General features: G+C 34.5%; 2 protein-coding genes across 3 annotated transcripts in view; one reads left to right on the plus strand and one right to left on the minus strand.

Annotated features, from left to right (window-relative positions):
• LOC112045293 (uncharacterized) overlaps nucleotides 1–6317 on the plus strand; it is a 125446-nt gene extending 119129 nt beyond the window's left edge. Inside the window, exon 6 of the mRNA XM_024081415.2 lies at nucleotides 611–6317. Within this exon, the coding sequence (XP_023937183.1) occupies nucleotides 611–2820 (2210 nt within the window). The 3' untranslated portion in view covers nucleotides 2821–6317. The remainder of the gene's footprint in view (nucleotides 1–610) is intronic.
• On the minus strand, nucleotides 5832–10417 carry LOC112045290 (stress-associated endoplasmic reticulum protein 2). 2 transcript variants are annotated; one of them, XM_024081411.2, is made up of 3 exons: nucleotides 10261–10417; nucleotides 9192–9305; nucleotides 5832–6996 (listed from the first exon to the last, which is right to left on the minus strand). In XM_024081411.2, the coding sequence occupies exons 2-3, from the start codon at nucleotides 9276–9278 to the stop codon at nucleotides 6889–6891; spliced, it is 195 nt and encodes a 64-aa protein (XP_023937179.1). In that variant the 5' UTR covers nucleotides 9279–9305; nucleotides 10261–10417; the 3' UTR covers nucleotides 5832–6888. The 2 variants fall into 2 exon arrangements, with proteins under 2 accessions (XP_023937179.1, XP_052745166.1); XM_052889206.1 differs by lacking the exon at nucleotides 10261–10417 and adding an exon at nucleotides 10036–10181.
• Nucleotides 10418–16620: the final 6203 nt, after the last annotated feature.

The raw sequence follows: 16620 nt of genomic DNA on the forward strand, positions 1-16620 counted from the left end.
TTAGAAAGTTCTAGCCAATATTCTCGTATGTATTATATTGGGAGGTCTTGATCAAGTCGCAGAACTTACATTTATCTAGGATTACGTATCACGCACAACATTGTACAATATTAGTATTATACAAATTGAGTTTTAATCTGATATAATGGCTGGCTATAAAATACACTCGAAATGCGCTTCGCTTGGTTTGAAACGACTCTCATAATCGCTATCTCCTTTTTTGTACTTATTGTTTTAGATCGAATACTTAACTATAATAGCCTTTCAAGTGCAATCTTAATAATTTTTCACTGCGAAGTTACAAAATCCTTCGCTGATATCATAATTGCAGCACGTAATTTACCGATATGGTCGATAAAATACCGATAATAATCGCTATTGCTGGCACCGCGTTGAGAGATCATCCTATAAATAAACTGGCATTGCTAGGTTCGCTGACCAGTTCAACTTGTTTTATTAAATTTAGTCTTTTGTCATGGCTGTACACACCGATAAATCATACTTACAGCATCATAATCCCTTTATATGATAAACATTTTAATATAGAGACAGTTTTTGTGCTTACTTATGCGTAGAAATAAACGATTCAATTTGCATATTTTATTTTCAGACGATCTACTACTGAGAGCGGCGAGCACAGAACCGGTGTTGGTAATGTGCACTCTACCTGAATATAACTCCTTGCCGTCCAGTCCGAGCAAGCAAGTGGACCCGCGGTATCACGCCAAGGAGACGCTGCAACTCCTGCCGCTAAACAGCAACATCAAGATACGAAGAACACAGCTCGGATTCGAAAATGAAAAGAGGATGTTCCTCTCCGCTCGTCTCCAGAAAGCACTAACTTTCTGTCAACTGAACGTTGACAACTGGATCAGGCAGATCTCGTACGCAAACTCGACTGTCGTAAGCAAAGCAAAAACAGCAGAGGATCTTATCAAAGAAGACCACGAACCAGTAAAGTTTGAAAAAGAAAAGAAATTCACCCTCCAAGGCTTAAAGTTAGATCCAACGAGGCTATTTGGCAAAAGTGATAAAGTATTAAAAGATATACCAGATGAAACTGAAGGTTCTATAATATTTTTAAGTAAAAACGAACTCGAGCACATGAACTACGATGTTTATAGTGATGACGAAGGAAAGGATGATAAGAGCGAGGAGAAAGACGAAACAGAACAATTTAATAGCGACAAAATGCATGTATTTAGAGAGGACGCAGAAAAAAAGAAAGGTAATTGGTTTAAAAATTTCAAACTATTGAAGAGCACGGAGAAGTTGAACGATAAAATAACAGCAATAGAAAACGGTGAAAAATATAGAGATATTAAAGATCCGTTTGATCCATTGGGTGAAAAACATAGTTCCATTGAACGATACCAAGATATGGCTAAACTTATCGAAGATCGCTTTGGAGCTTTTAGAAAAAATGACGGTACAGCTGAAAAGAGTCATTCATATAAAAGTCTTACAACATCTTCGTCTGAAATGGGGACAAGTCAATGTAGTTCCAGTCATAAAAAACCAGTACTGACAAAATCAGTCTCAGTTCAGACTGGTATGCCAGATGGCTCCTGCACGGAAGAAGAAGACAGTGGTATCAATATGAAGCATGGCCGTAAGAACCTTAGTGTGGATCAAATAAATTATTGCGGTTCTATGGAAAGTGATTCGAGTTCTGGCAGAAAATTGAAATCATTAGATGAAAATATGCTAAAGAAATCGTCAGCAACAAAATCCTCTACAAATCTTGAAAGGCGACAAAGGATACAGCCAGATTTGATCCCAGAAAAAGCTATGGTTAAATCTGAGTCATATAATCAAATACAAAGCTGCGAAGATATCAATATGTTTGGTGCTGGTTCACTTTATAATGATAATGACTTCGAAATAAATTATAAGCAGCACTCGTTTATTACTGAAAAATTATGTTCCGAATTTCACGTTAAAACTAAAAGAGTATTAAGCAAATCCACTTCAAATTTACTCCACCCTAAAAAGTCGAGCGACAAAAAAGAAACAAATAACAGCAACAGCATGCCTACCAAAACTGAACATTCAAACGAAAGTGAAAAACTTCTTAATTTTAGAAAAAAAATTGATAAACCAAGGGCACCTACGCCCAAATCTGAAATAGAAGAGTCAGTTCCTGTAGATATATCAGAAGAAGAGCCTCAAATACAAAAGAAGCTAAGGCGATCTATATCTTCTATTCAAAAGCGAAAGTTACCGGTTATTGAAGATTTGCCATATGGACAAGTTGCGGATGCTGTACATTTAGAAGAGGAAAAAATAGACACAGATTCTAGTTCCGATAATATATATGCTGAAATTTGTAGTCCTAATGGTAATAAAACAAATGAAGAAGAAAATTATGACTACAACGTCGACGTGCTTGCAACGGACCCTGTGATATGCAATGTCAAAAAAGAAATTAGTAATCGCAACGACGAGAGGGCAAGACAGATGAGTGTCAACCAAGACAATGCGTTTAGGCACATAGAAGTTGTGGTTATAGAAAAAACGACAGACTTCGAATTGGACAATTCAAGTATTGCTTCCAGTGAATTTGACGAAACTGGAAGTAAGAACGATGTTTCTATAGCAATAGATTCTTGGGAACGCGATAAAAACAAGAGTGCGGAACCAAAACTGCACGCTATTAGATTAGAGATAACTAGCAATATGGACGATTACCCAGTTGAGAGTCAAAGCTTACAAACGACGGAGGTTCAGCTTTGTAAAGATAATTCCCTAAGTTTTAGTAATAGTATCCATTTGAATGGTACATATCCCAACGAGGCCATCTATGATACTTTAAAATAGTATAGTTGTATTATATTATTCCAAACTGTGTAAGAGTCACAAAATGTTCAAGTAGTCACATTCTTTGAACGGTATTTAAAATATCGCCTCTTTGTCGCTTTAATAGGACTTCGCTTCATTTCTAAGGTACTTAAATTACTTAACCATGTGTCATAATATAAGTACCTACTAGTTAATAATAATTTTCACCAAACATTATTACTTATATGAGTAACAAACAACATGAGCAAACAAATATAACGGTAAGGTTCCACAAGTTTACTTTTGTTACAATTGTTACTTACTTAAAAAAGTTTTATAGTTTTACCTTAATTTACAATTGAAGAAACTACATACCGCATGGAACACAATTATAACAAATTGAACCTATTTAAAAAAAATAGATAATTCTTACCATTTTGTGAAATTAACCTAACCTAACCTACTACTTATAACCAGTGTTAAATAATGTGCCTAATTAATGCTAAGTTCACGAACCTATAACAACATAGGCACACATTAAGCTTTGATTTAGGCTGTATATAACTGTAGTTAATACAGCTTAAAGATAACTTATCATGTCAGGTTTTATATCTAATAGTGAGAGATCGTCTAATCTAAAATTGCACGCCCATCTATTTATTTTCAAAATGTGTGAGAGGAATTCTTACTCTCATCTCAATATTTTATCAGAAGATATTCTTATGCAAGAAGCTTATTAAAATTATGTCCGCAAATTTATAGGTGCAACTGAATCTGCGGATAATCACCGCAATGTGTTGCGGTGATTATAAACGCTAACGCTTAGAAAACTAAACAAATGTATGTGAATGACAGATCCGATTGATAACTTGATCACGTGACCAGTCGATAACGAATATCATTCCCTTACATCATTTAACAGTTCGATACGCTGATGTATGCTTTCTTGCATTTTCTCATTGTGATTATTAGCTGATCCGTATTTGTTATAGCTACTGACCGTAAATGTAGTGACAATTTGTATTGCGTCTATACACCTACCTCGCGTCAGGACATAAACATGAAAGGAACGTTAATTTTGTTAGTCGATCTCTACCTACTTATCCATCTATCTACTGACTTTTTGTAATATTACTTTGGCACCTACATTATAATTTTTAATCTCAACGTTTAGGTAGTGTTAAATGCAATGTTTCATTCAAAAACGCAAGATCTCCTGTCTAAAGATGGCCAAAATCGGTGCTAATATTCTTAGGTGCTCAAATTAATTATAATCTTATTCTATTTAAGGCTTACACTATATAGAAATATAGCCATCTTGATACTTTTATATACGAAATAATCCGGTATAGTTTTATAAATATTATGATCGAGATTTAAAGTCCTAGTGCTATTCTGTAACGGTTGTTTTTTTAAATGTACAGTGTGAGTTTCGAATACTTGCGGCTATCTCTCTCTGTCTGTGGTGTTAGATAGAGAGAGAGATAGACACAGACGAATTTCAGAACTTATACTGTCGAGTTACAAAAACGTCTTACAGAATAGCACACTAAGCAAGTATGATAGACCTTCGTTTTAAAATTTAAATGTAAAATCCAAATTTTTGGGACCTATCACACAAAATAAATCGATTTGTGACATTTTAAAATATTTTAATTTTCAAGAATATTTTAATACCTATCAATAAGTACTTAATGTTTTTTTAGAACAATTCGGCTATATTTCTATTATATCACATATCACATGACAATTACGCTACTGTAAATTTTTGTATTATATAGTTCTATATTGTATCATAATTTTTTAAACGATTTAAGTCTGATGCACTCGAAAACGAAATGTATTTTAAATGAATATTGTTTCAAAGAGATGCTTTCAAGATACGAATAAACGAATAATAAAATGAATTTTCTTTTATTTATTAGCGAGGAAAGGATGCTGAAAACTGTCTTATACCTAAATTGAATCAGAAAAAGAAAGTTTGTATAAGTAGGTACCTTAGACCATTAATAACTGGACGTGGTTCGCTAACCGTTACCCCTCTGGCAAAGATCAAAAATCTATGATCTAATGCGTTTATAAAAACTGTTGCCACAGAATCGATGTTTCATTGTTGTAATCGTTTTCGTCGTGTATGGAACTCCCTAAAAATGCCGGTTTGTGTAGTTAAATGGCATAAAAAATATTAATGGTCTAAGGTAGGTAGGTACCTACCTACTACCTATCTAATAATGTTCGAAAACACATTAAATCTTCGAAAATAAATCAGAGAAAGAGTTGATATTATATACATTTAGTAGCCTGTCAAGTTAACTATTCTAAACCTTTCTAATATGAATACAAGTTTATGCTACCTTTTGAAATTGATGAATTTTAGTCACAGAGATAAAATAATGTGTAGGTGCATGCATAAAATCTTGGTCCACAAAATGTAGAAGACCGACATATTGCATTTAGAGTGACGTCACATTCTTTTTTGAGTTATTTTTAGCAAGCCCTTTAATTTTATATCCATATTGTACGAGTGCATAAAAAACTTAGTTCGCCATATTGGATTTAGAATGAGCTAACCATATATTCTCAACCATACTAAAGTTGTGTTCAAAATTTCTTCATAATAAAAAATAACTAAACTTTTTATGGCTCGGCTCAGAGCCCTTTCGGCTTTTAGCCTTTATGAAAAGACGCGAGCCTTTTCAAAAAGCTATTCTTATTAGGGCTCGAAGTTCTGAAAACGAAGACTCTTTTATTTTAGAATTAGAACCGAGGCTAAAGAGCTATTTAGTCTTTTAGCTTTCAAGTGGCCTAAAAACAAAACGTCTTAAAAAAAAAAGAGTCAAAATACTCGAGTTTTTTGGAACACAACTAATCAATATTACCAATAATTCGATTTTTAAAAATTTTCTTTTTGTTTTGCTGCTTATTAACGTCTCCACTATAAACGCAAATAAATATTTCACGGTTTCTGTATTCGCGGCCCATTTAAAGAACGTCCCGCAAATAAAGAGTTTTTTCTATATACATTTATAGGTAAATAAAAGATTTCAGAGTCGACAAATATACTGTATTTAATCAAATAAATTATATTTAAAATAAAAAATAGAACCGACAAATAATTTCATGTGTGGCGAGGATAAAACATTTAAATAATTAAAATTGGACTATAATAATAATAATTAAAATACATCCACCATTATAACTTTGCCGCACAAAGTCATTTTCTTGTGCGTCTATCATATACAACAATAAGGAATGGAAAATAAATTCAATTATATCATAAACATCGAAATGCTTTTGAAATATCGTACGACAATTGTTCACTATTGCAAAGATTTAGTTACAAAATATCAATCATGTTCGCATAAGTTTTTACAAACTTCAAGATGGTGTAATCTTTTTTTTGCGAGTGACTGTACTTACACAAAATTTCTACAATAGTAAAATATTGCGTCATTATTAGGGCTAGGAATCCACTTACTTCGATTCATAGAACTGTTCTGATAAGTTATAATAAGCATGCAGACATGAACGAAAAAGAGTATAAGTAATAAAAAAAAAATCATTAAAACTGAAGAAAAGTTCTTTAAACACTCATTCAATAGTTAATAGCAAAAGCACATGTTTAATAGTCAAACAAAAAAAAATAGTGCATTCCTAGCCTACATTTTTAATTTACAATATACAAGAATATAGTACATATACAAGTATTTTTTGAGATTATAATTTAAAACAGCACTTACACTATACCAATTTTATGCAACTATGTGATCTATGTAGTATGTATGCTGATGAACCTTGTAAGTATGAAATATTTTATATATTAACACAAAATATTTAATAGACACAAGGTGGCATAGGTGTTTTTAAGACAATGTGGCACAAGTAACACAAAATGAATTCAAACTATACAACAAAGTTTATGAAGATCTTTAGAAATATTGTACATACACAAAATACTTTGAAAGAAATAAATTAAACATACTTTGCACAATAATAAGAGAGCAAAAGGTATATTTACACCTCGCTTCAGCAATTAGAGACAAAGATGACCTATGCCACAGGTTGCAACTGGTTTCTAAAGTTATCAGTCGGGGATCACAGAGGAGTTTATGCCAATCTAATAGATTGGATGATTTGGAATACAGCCGAGCCACACACTACGAAGATGAAGAGACCAATCAACCACGGTGCCACCGGATATTGGTCATCCTTTTCCTGAAATGACAACAATACATTTATTTATTAGATTGAGACATATTATTTTTTTATTTTCTAACTAGCGAATGCCCGCGATTTCATCCGCCCTTAGACCTTTTAATTCAGTCCATACAGTAGTTTGCTGTAAAAATGGAGTAACTTCTCCAGTTTCCCCAACATTTTGCTTCACTAGTCTGCTCCTAGCGATCGTAGCATGATAAAAAGTATACTATAACCTGCCCAGGAGAATGAAGAATTGTTTCTATAACAAACATACAGACAGATAGATAGACAGACAAAAATATTACTGATCGCATTTTTGGCATCAGTATCGATCACTAATCACCCCCTGATAGTTATTTTGGAAATATATTTCATGTACAGAATTGACCTCTCTACAGATTTATTAAGTATAGATTAATTTAGTAGCTGTTATTAGTTGTGCCATGACATGACACATGACATGACACTGTATCTTCAGATACAGTGTTTTATGTTAACACTCATAAATGAGTTACTTGCACATGGATAATAATACCTTGGGGTCTGTTTGGACTAAAAATATTTTCAAAAAAAGGATGAAGGAAGGATGATGATTTGATTGTTTGTTTGCACTGAATAGGCTCTGAAACTACTGAACCGATTTGAAAAAATCTTTCACTGTTTGGAAGCTACACTATCCCTGAGTGCTATAGGCTATATTTTATTCCTGAATCACAGGAACTACGCGGGTGAAACCGCGCAGCGTCTGCTATTGTATATTAATTCTATTAGAATATAAAAGACACTTAATAATATTGAAGACAACAATATTTTTTACCAAATCAATGAACGAAAAGTTCCTGTCCCATACATATTACTTATTTTGCGAAAATATTGAGGGGCTGTAACTGGAAAGATATCTGATTTTTTTTTAAATATATGGATAGTTAACAAAGAAGCCCATTGCTAAATTTCTCATTAATTTTAAATGGCCCTCATTTGAGCTAACAGGAAACCAAAATTAAAATGCTAATTGCTTATAAGATATGAGAATGATTAGATATAGATTTAGGTAATGCTACTTAATGTGTTTAATAATATAAATTATCATTTTATAATAGATAGATCAATTATAAATTTGAAATAAATAACAATTTCTGAAATACTAAATTCCAATTCATTATTAACAACCCACATTCAGCTCAATGTTGAGCATGAGTCTCCTCTCAGAATGGGAGGAGTTAGGCTAATAATCCACCACAATGGCCCAATATTTGAGCCATTGACTTCACACACATAGAATTAAGAAAATTCTTAGGCATGCCAGTTTCCTCAGAACATTTTTTTTTCACAATTTGAGTCATGTGATATTTAATTTCTTTACATGCACAATCAAAATAGTTAAAGGTTGGAGGTGCAAGGCCATACTGTATGAACCTATGCCCTCTGAATCAAAGGAATGATTATTTCCACTGGGCTATCATGGCTCTCAAATTCTTAATCGAATACTGTTAAAATTTACATTGATATTGAGGTTATAACTATTGCAAGTTATATATATGTTGACACAGTCTTGGGGTGATCTAATGTTAAACTGTGTGAAAACTATCAGATATCAATGCTATTGCCTAGATTTAACTGATTACCATGGTTTCAATTTCAATTAAATTTCAATGAAGAGACAAGCCAGTGTAACACAATCAACTTCTCAAGTCTACTATTGAATTTCTTGAAAAGCCAATATTTCTATAGACCACAGTCAAACATATAACATTATATCCTGATAAGTCTACACATATAATGCATACATAATTTTCAATTTAATGGTTTACATTTACAATAATGTATATGTCACCAAAACAATGTTGAACAAAATTAATTTATTTATTATTAGCCTGGTTATACTTTATTCCATCCCATTTACAGCTAAAGGCCTCCCCAATGTGGATTTGGTGTTATTTGATGCCTTAGAGGGCCTACATACTCCAATATCAACATGACCTGCAAAATGGCCTTCCTCTTTGTTATATTTGCACAACATTATAAATTTCAACTTAACACTGTTTTTAAAAGTTAAATGACACACCAAAGGCACACAATTTTCAGAAAAAAAAAAAGATAAATCACATCTTTTTAATTCCATTATATTCTAGATAATATTTTAACACTCACAATAGTTTAAATTCTAAAATATTTTAAAAACTATAATTTGAGTGTGGATTAATAATTACCTTAGTGGATTTGGGTACATTTCCCCTCTGTGTGATGTTTTTGCTGGCAATCTCGTTGGCAATACGCATCCTCTGTTTAGGGGCCATCTTGTTTGATTAATAGTTATATTTGTCCTGGAAAATATAAATGAAAATCTTAATTTCACTTTTTCTAATAAATAAATTTTTGTGTTAAGGTATGATATAGATCAGTTGATCTATATCATACTAGTTGATAGTATGATATAGATCAACTGAAAACATGGAATGAATTAGAATAAATTTTTTATCTTAGTATTTCATGGATTCACAGTATAGGTGCTGGGTCCATTGTGTGGTAGAGTGAAAAACTCTTGAGCAAAGCATGGGACTTGTGAGCTAGATATAGAGTTAAGGGGTTAAATTATGGGAATAGTTTTGTTTTTTTTTTTAAAGAAAGTATTTTTACTTTTCAGGATTAGGAATCTCCTGTATCTCATTTTTTAATAAACCAAATTCCCAATTGTTCTGTTATATATAACAGAACAATCTTTACTGGGGAAGTTAGGTTATCACAACTGTAACCACTGAATCAACCATTACAATGTATGAAACAAAATTTTTATTACCTACACAGAATAAGAGTGATCTAAAAAAGCTGGATTTTTTGAAGTCAACAAACAACATGCCAAACAAACTTGCAAAACTTATATCCTTAGATATGAGGTTTTAGAATAGACAAATTCACATATTTTCTGCAATTGCGCACTATTTACCGCAAAGCTGTAGTTATCCTATACAAAAAGAACAAAATATGTTTGGAAACAGCTGTTGGAAAACAATACGAGGAATGGTGGAAAGGATACTAAAAGTCACCCTCATATACCTCTTGTACAGTACACTTATTGACACAATATTGTTTATTTCACGGCATTAACATGTATTTTACTGTAAATTATTATTTACGTAAAATTTTTATGGAAAACGTTCTACATTTTTGTCAAAAGGTAAACACTGTTTTTGTAATCAAAGCACTACCATATTATTACTATAATAAAATTAAAATGAAATTCCCTGTGCTAAATATGGTTATTAATCAATTAATACTTACTGGTATCTTAAAATTAAAGGCTTTAAAAGCCAAACACGCTCAAACTAACTTGACACGTATTTAAAAGTGAAACCACGAAGCAAAATTGCAGAAATTTACAAAACGAAACGTCAACACGTCGCGTCTAAATGTCATTTGCATACAGACTACATTTTTGCAAATATTGACACGTGTCAGTTATTTTATGTAATTTGTCTATGACTATTTTTTTAAGTTTTGAATATACGTTATATATATTTTTTTACGGTCTAAATGTTTTGTAAATTATTAATAGTTGTGTTTTTCAAAAATATTAAATTACGATAATATACAAATTTGTCTGAGCATATCAAATATCAGCGCCATCTATCACACAGTAGAGTTATTAAGCATGTTGTTTATTTGGTTGGTAAAGTCACCAAAAGATGGCAGCAATTATATTTTATTTAAAGTATACTAGATGTCGCTTCTATGGTATAATTTAATTTTACGTGGTGCATAATTGAATGTATCGTGGCTAGGTAGTGCTTCTAATAATTTCATGTCTTGAAATAATTAGCGGGCTTAAATTTTGGCAGAATGACCAGCTTTCAAGATGCTGAAAGATAAAACGATCTCGTTTCATTTATCATTATTTTATTAATTACATGTACTTTTTATGTTTCTACTTTACAGATAATTTGTGAAATTAGCTAGGCCATTTAAAATTGGCAGTCTATTCGGTAGATATCTTTAACTTGACAAGTTCGTTGTTGACACTCCCAAGATATGCGGGCGACGGGAGGGAAGTATCTACTGCGCGGGTGTGCGGAGCATCGGGAGAGTTACGAACGAACTTGCCAAACTATAAGTAAATATTTATTGTATTTACGCAAATTTTTCCTATCTTACGAAAGTTATGTACCTACCTTTACAGGAATCTGTCAATAGGAATACCTAAAATAAACCTGAATTATTACAGACAATACAATAAAAGAGCCAATCTACTCCTATAGATATAAACGAAAGAGAGAACCGTGTGAGGAAACAAATACAGAAATGAGATAGATATCCGTTTAAGGATACAAAGATAAATACAAATGAAAGAGACGTGTATACTAGGATCAAAGGATGCTATAGATGTAGTGAACGGATGGTCCAATCGGTGGATACTGTTATCCTGCGAGGGTGATCCTTGGATTGTGATTGGTGGGGAGAGACAACGCCTGAGACACGCCTCTGTATAAAACATGTCATTCGAATTTCGAAGGGAGATTGTTGGAAGGAACAGATAAAATACGATTTTGTATTTGGAATGATATATTTTGCGATCCCGAGGCCCGACAATCGCTAGGTTTATTATTTTTACTACATAGGATGTACGAGTAGGTACTTTACTCGTAGGCATGCCAATTTTAACCGATGTGGCACCGTTCTACGAGTACCTAGGTATTATGTATTTTTGGCAAGTAGGTAAATAAATAAATAGATCTCCTTACCTAGGTATTCCATCTGAGGATCGTGGAAAATTGTGAATATGTTAGATTAAGTAATTAGGTACTTTTGAACCCACAGCCTCTCGCGAACTAAGGGGCTGTGGTAATTTGTCTGTTCCTATAGATTGCACCTATGTTATCCTATAGTATATATACACCTATATACCCTCTAAGTAGGTAGATGCTCCCTTGAAAGCTAGCTCCGTTATCTCCGATAATGTTTAGCTCTGTTAGCTTCGAGAATGTTGAGCTTCGTGGAAAGCTAGCTCCGATAAGATTTAGCTCCGTTGAAAGCTAGCTCCGTTAGCTGTGTTAATGTTTACCTCAGTTGAAAGCTCCGTTAGCTCCGTTAATACTTAGCACCGTTGAAAGCTAGCTCCGTTAGCTCCGATAAGGTTTAGCTCCGTTGAAAGCTAGCTCCGTTAGCTGTGTTAATGTTTACCTCAGTTGAAAGCTCCGTTAGCTCCGTTAATACTTAGCACCGTTGAAAGCTAACTCCGTTAGCTCCGATATGGTTTAGCTCCGTTAGCTGTGTTAATGTTTAGTCCGGTTGAAAGCTCCGTTAGCTCCGTTAATACTTAGCACCGTTGAAAGCTAGCTCCGTTAGCTCCGATAAGGTTTAGCTCCGTTGAAAGCTAGCTCCGTTAGCTGTGTTAATGTTTACCTCAGTTGAAAGCTCCGTTAGCTCCGTTAATATTTAGCACCGTTGAAAGCTAACTCCGTTAGCTTCGATAATGTTTAGCTCCGTTGAAAGCTAGCTCTGTTAGCTATGTTAATGTTTAGCTCAGTTGAACGTTCCGTTAGCTCCGTTAATATTTAGCACCGTTGAAAGCTAGCTCCGTTAGCTCCGTTAATATTTAGCACCGTTGAAAGCTAGCTCCGTTAGCTGTGTTAATGTTTACCTCAGTTGAAAGATCCGTTAGCTCCGTTAATATTTAGCACCATTGAAAGTTAGCTCCGTTAGTTGTGTTAATATTTAGCACCGTTGAAAGCTAGCTCCGTTAGCTCCGTTAATATTTAGCACCGTTGAAAGCTAGCTCCGTTAGCTCCGTTAATATTTAGCACCGTTGAAAGCTAACTCCGTTAGCTTCGATAATGTTTAGCTCCGTTGAAAGCTAGCTCTGTTAGCTGTGTTAATGTTTAGCTCAGTTGAACGTTCCGTTAGCTCCGTTAATATTTAGCACCGTTGAAAGCTAACTCCGTTAGCTTCGATAATGTTTAGCTCCGTTGAAAGCTAGCTCTGTTAGCTGTGTTAATGTTTAGCTCAGTTGAACGTTCCGTTAGCTCCGTTAATATTTAGCACCGTTGAAAGCTAGCTCCGTTAGCTCCGTTAATATTTAGCACCGTTGAAAGCTAGCTCCGTTAGCTGTGTTAATGTTTACCTCAGTTGAAAGATCCGTTAGCTCCGTTAATATTTAGCACCATTGAAAGTTAGCTCCGTTAGCTGTGTTAATGTTTAGCTCAGTTGAAAGCTCCGTTAGCTCCATTAATATTTAGCACCGTTGAAAGCTAGCTCCGTTAGCTCCGTTAATATTTAGCACCGTTGAAAGCTAGCTCCGTTAGCTGTGTTAATGTTTACCTCAGTTGAAAGATCCGTTAGCTCCGTTAATATTTAGCACCATTGAAAGTTAGCTCCGTTAGCTGTGTTAATGTTTAGCTCAGTTGAAAGCTCCGTAAGCTCCATTAATATTTAGCACCGTTGAAAGCTAGCTCCGTTAGCTCCGTTAATATTTAGCACCGTTGAAAGCTAGCTCCGTTAGCTGTGTTAATGTTTAGCTCAGTTGAAAGCTCCGTTAGCTCCATTAATATTTAGCACCGTTGAAAGCTAGCTCCGTTAGCTGTGTTAATCTTTAGCTCAGTTGAAAGCTCCGTTAAAATTTAGCACTGTTGAAAGCTAGCTCCGTTAGCTCCGTTAATGTTTAGCTCCGTTGAAGGCTAGCTCTATTAGCTATGTTAATCTTTAGCTCAGTTGAAAGGTCCGTTAGCTCCGTTAAAATTTAGCACCGTTGTAAGCTAGCTCTGTTAGCTCCGTTAATGTTTAGCTCATTGAAACGTCACTGCGACGACGTAACCCTTGAATGTGTCATGTCATTTGGAATATACGCAACGAAACGTAACACAGAGGTAAACTGGCTAGATAAGGGTAAGCAGAGCTTTGTCTAATTGTCGAGTGTACGAGGTGCAAGCCGTAGTGCGGAAACAGTGTCGGTTTGTTGAATGCTAATATTATTTTGGGATTTGTTTGCAGTGGCCGGCGCCATGTTACGGTTTGCAAAGCTCGCATTTTTTGTTATCCTCTTTTCGTCTTTCGTATACTTTCTTACCAGTTTACCTTCTGTGTTTCTGTTTGATTTGGCCTTTCTTATAGTCTAAGATCCGAATTAGAAAAAGCCTTCGCCCATCTGTTTATTGGATGGAATGTGTTTTATATCAAAGGAGACCGACTATTTTAAATATGAAAAATCCTTTATTCTATATCATATAAATCAAAATCACCAAATAAATTAAATTCACAGTTGAATCGTGAATTTTTTAATGTACCTACCGATTAATCAAGCTGAAATTAGTCTAAAATTATTCATAAACTAATATTATTAATTTATAAATGACACTAATTTAGTAACGGTACTTAAATTCATAAAATCATTGTTTGAAAAATTTATGGTCTCCTTTATTATGTTAAAAAATATAGATATACCTAGCTAGTGGGTTGCCTAAAACATTCCTAGCCTAATAACCCTCAGACGATACCTAAAGGTACGCTATGTTGCCCCTTGCGCAAGTTTTTTTTCTTATTTAGTGGAGGGGAAATAGTTGTAAGTAGTTAGGTAGGTATCTACATTGGTCGACTCCCCACCAGGTACACTGACGACATCAAGCGAGTCGCAGGTATTCGCTGGAGGCAGGCGGCTCAGGATCGCGATGTTTGGAAGGCCCTGTAAAAGGCATATGTCTTGCTGTGGACGTCCATCGGCTGACATGATGATGTTGAACATAATGCTTAAAAAAGACACCGGTTAATATTCTTTCTAAAAAAAATCATTTGTGAGCTATCTTAGTGATCTATTTATTCTCCATAGTATAGATAATATCTGTATCTCCTAACACAGACATGTATTTAACAATAACAATAGGATTAAAAGTGTAAACGTCTCCGTCAGTTTGTTTGTTGTCGCCCGGTAGTGAGCGGGGGAGCGAAAAATCTTCTTAAAGACAACCAAATAAAATAAAGCTATAACATTGCGACAATTCGACCAAATGAATACCGATCGTATCTCTTGTAGCGTTTTTTAGCACTATTGCTTTATAAAATGGCCCTATTTTTGAGTATAGTCAAGTATTTTTTAAATCTGCAATCCAAGCAATTGCAGAATAGGTAGTTAACTAAAAGTTTTTTGTGTAGGTAGTTGGTATAGATACATAATACACACACGACTTTCATGGTGCTAATTGACAGAGCGTCGCGAAACGTAATATTTTATTCAAGGAAAAGCTTACCGCCTTTAAACGAAGTTGCTCTCATAGTAATTTATCAGCCTATTTAACTCCTTATGAGGCCATATGGAGCTTAGACCCACCACGCTGTTCCAATGAGGGTCGGTGGGATTAAGGTGGTAATGTCAAATCTCAAACACAACCATTTTCCCCAATTCCAGACTGAGAATATTTAATTACTTACTAAAATTTCTTGGAAGAAAGAATAGCTCAGAATAGGTTTTCGAACCTTCCTCTTCAATCACTCTATACCTATCTATTGCTGAAAACTGCATTAAAATCCGTTAAGTACGTTGAATACATGTTAATGTAAGCGAACATACAGCGGAAGCAACATAATAAAGTATGTAATGACTAATTGATGATTCTATCAATTCGTCTTATAATCAAAATCTGTACATTAATCTAGTATTTGGATGATGGCGGAAACAATACACTCATTTTACTATGTAGGTAGTCGTGTAATAAGGTAACCGAAATCAGCAAAAACAATTTGTTTATCTCGCAACCTTCATCGCAAATTAAAATAATCCGTTCAAACGTGCGTGAGGAGTGCAAAAATAAATAAAATGAATTCCTGCAGTCCACAGACAACAAATAGCGGATTATCCCTAGACGGATGGCGCCGAGGCGACGCCTGCGCTGTGCAGCCGCTGTAAATGCTCAGCCTAAACGTTTACTTTCACTTTACTTCATGCGAATTACGATATTTTTGTGTAAACGTAAGCTTTATTTTTATCTAAATCAAAATAATATCTTAATGTTACTTAGGTACCTATATCTGTCACTTATATAATTTTAATTACAAATATAGGAATGATGGCAGTTTTTTAAATTGTATATAAATTAAGAGTATGCTAATAGTAAAGCAACTTTGTCAATGTAACAGGGTATCTGCGATCATTACTTTCGGAGCTACAGAGATTTAAAGGGTCAGATTTGCGGCGCTGCCGCGGATCCCTGAAAAACGCTCCATACAATATGGCACGAGTTAGTGACGTCGTTGGCTCGCTGATCGTTACATTTGCAATTACATTACATTACATTTGCAAGTTAGCTCATGACTACAATCTCACCTGATGGTAAGTGATGATGCAGTCTAAGATGGAAGCGGGCTAACTTGTTAGGACGAGGATGAAAATCAACACCCCTTTCGGTTTCTACACGACATCGTACCGGAGCGCTAAATCGCTTGGCGGTACGTCTTTGTCGGTAGGGTGGTAACTAGCCGCGGCCGAAGCCTCCCACCAGCCAGACCTGGACCAATTAAGAAAACCTCAATCGACCCAGCCGGGGATCGAACCCAGGACCTCCGTTTTGTAAATCCATCGCGCATACCACTGCGCCACGGAGGCCGTCAAATAGAATTAGGTAAAATACCTTTACTGTTATATAATTTTATTAACCTATA

Source organism: Bicyclus anynana, chromosome 2, assembly GCF_947172395.1.
Source record: "Bicyclus anynana chromosome 2, ilBicAnyn1.1, whole genome shotgun sequence".
NCBI lineage: Eukaryota > Metazoa > Arthropoda > Insecta > Lepidoptera > Nymphalidae > Bicyclus > Bicyclus anynana.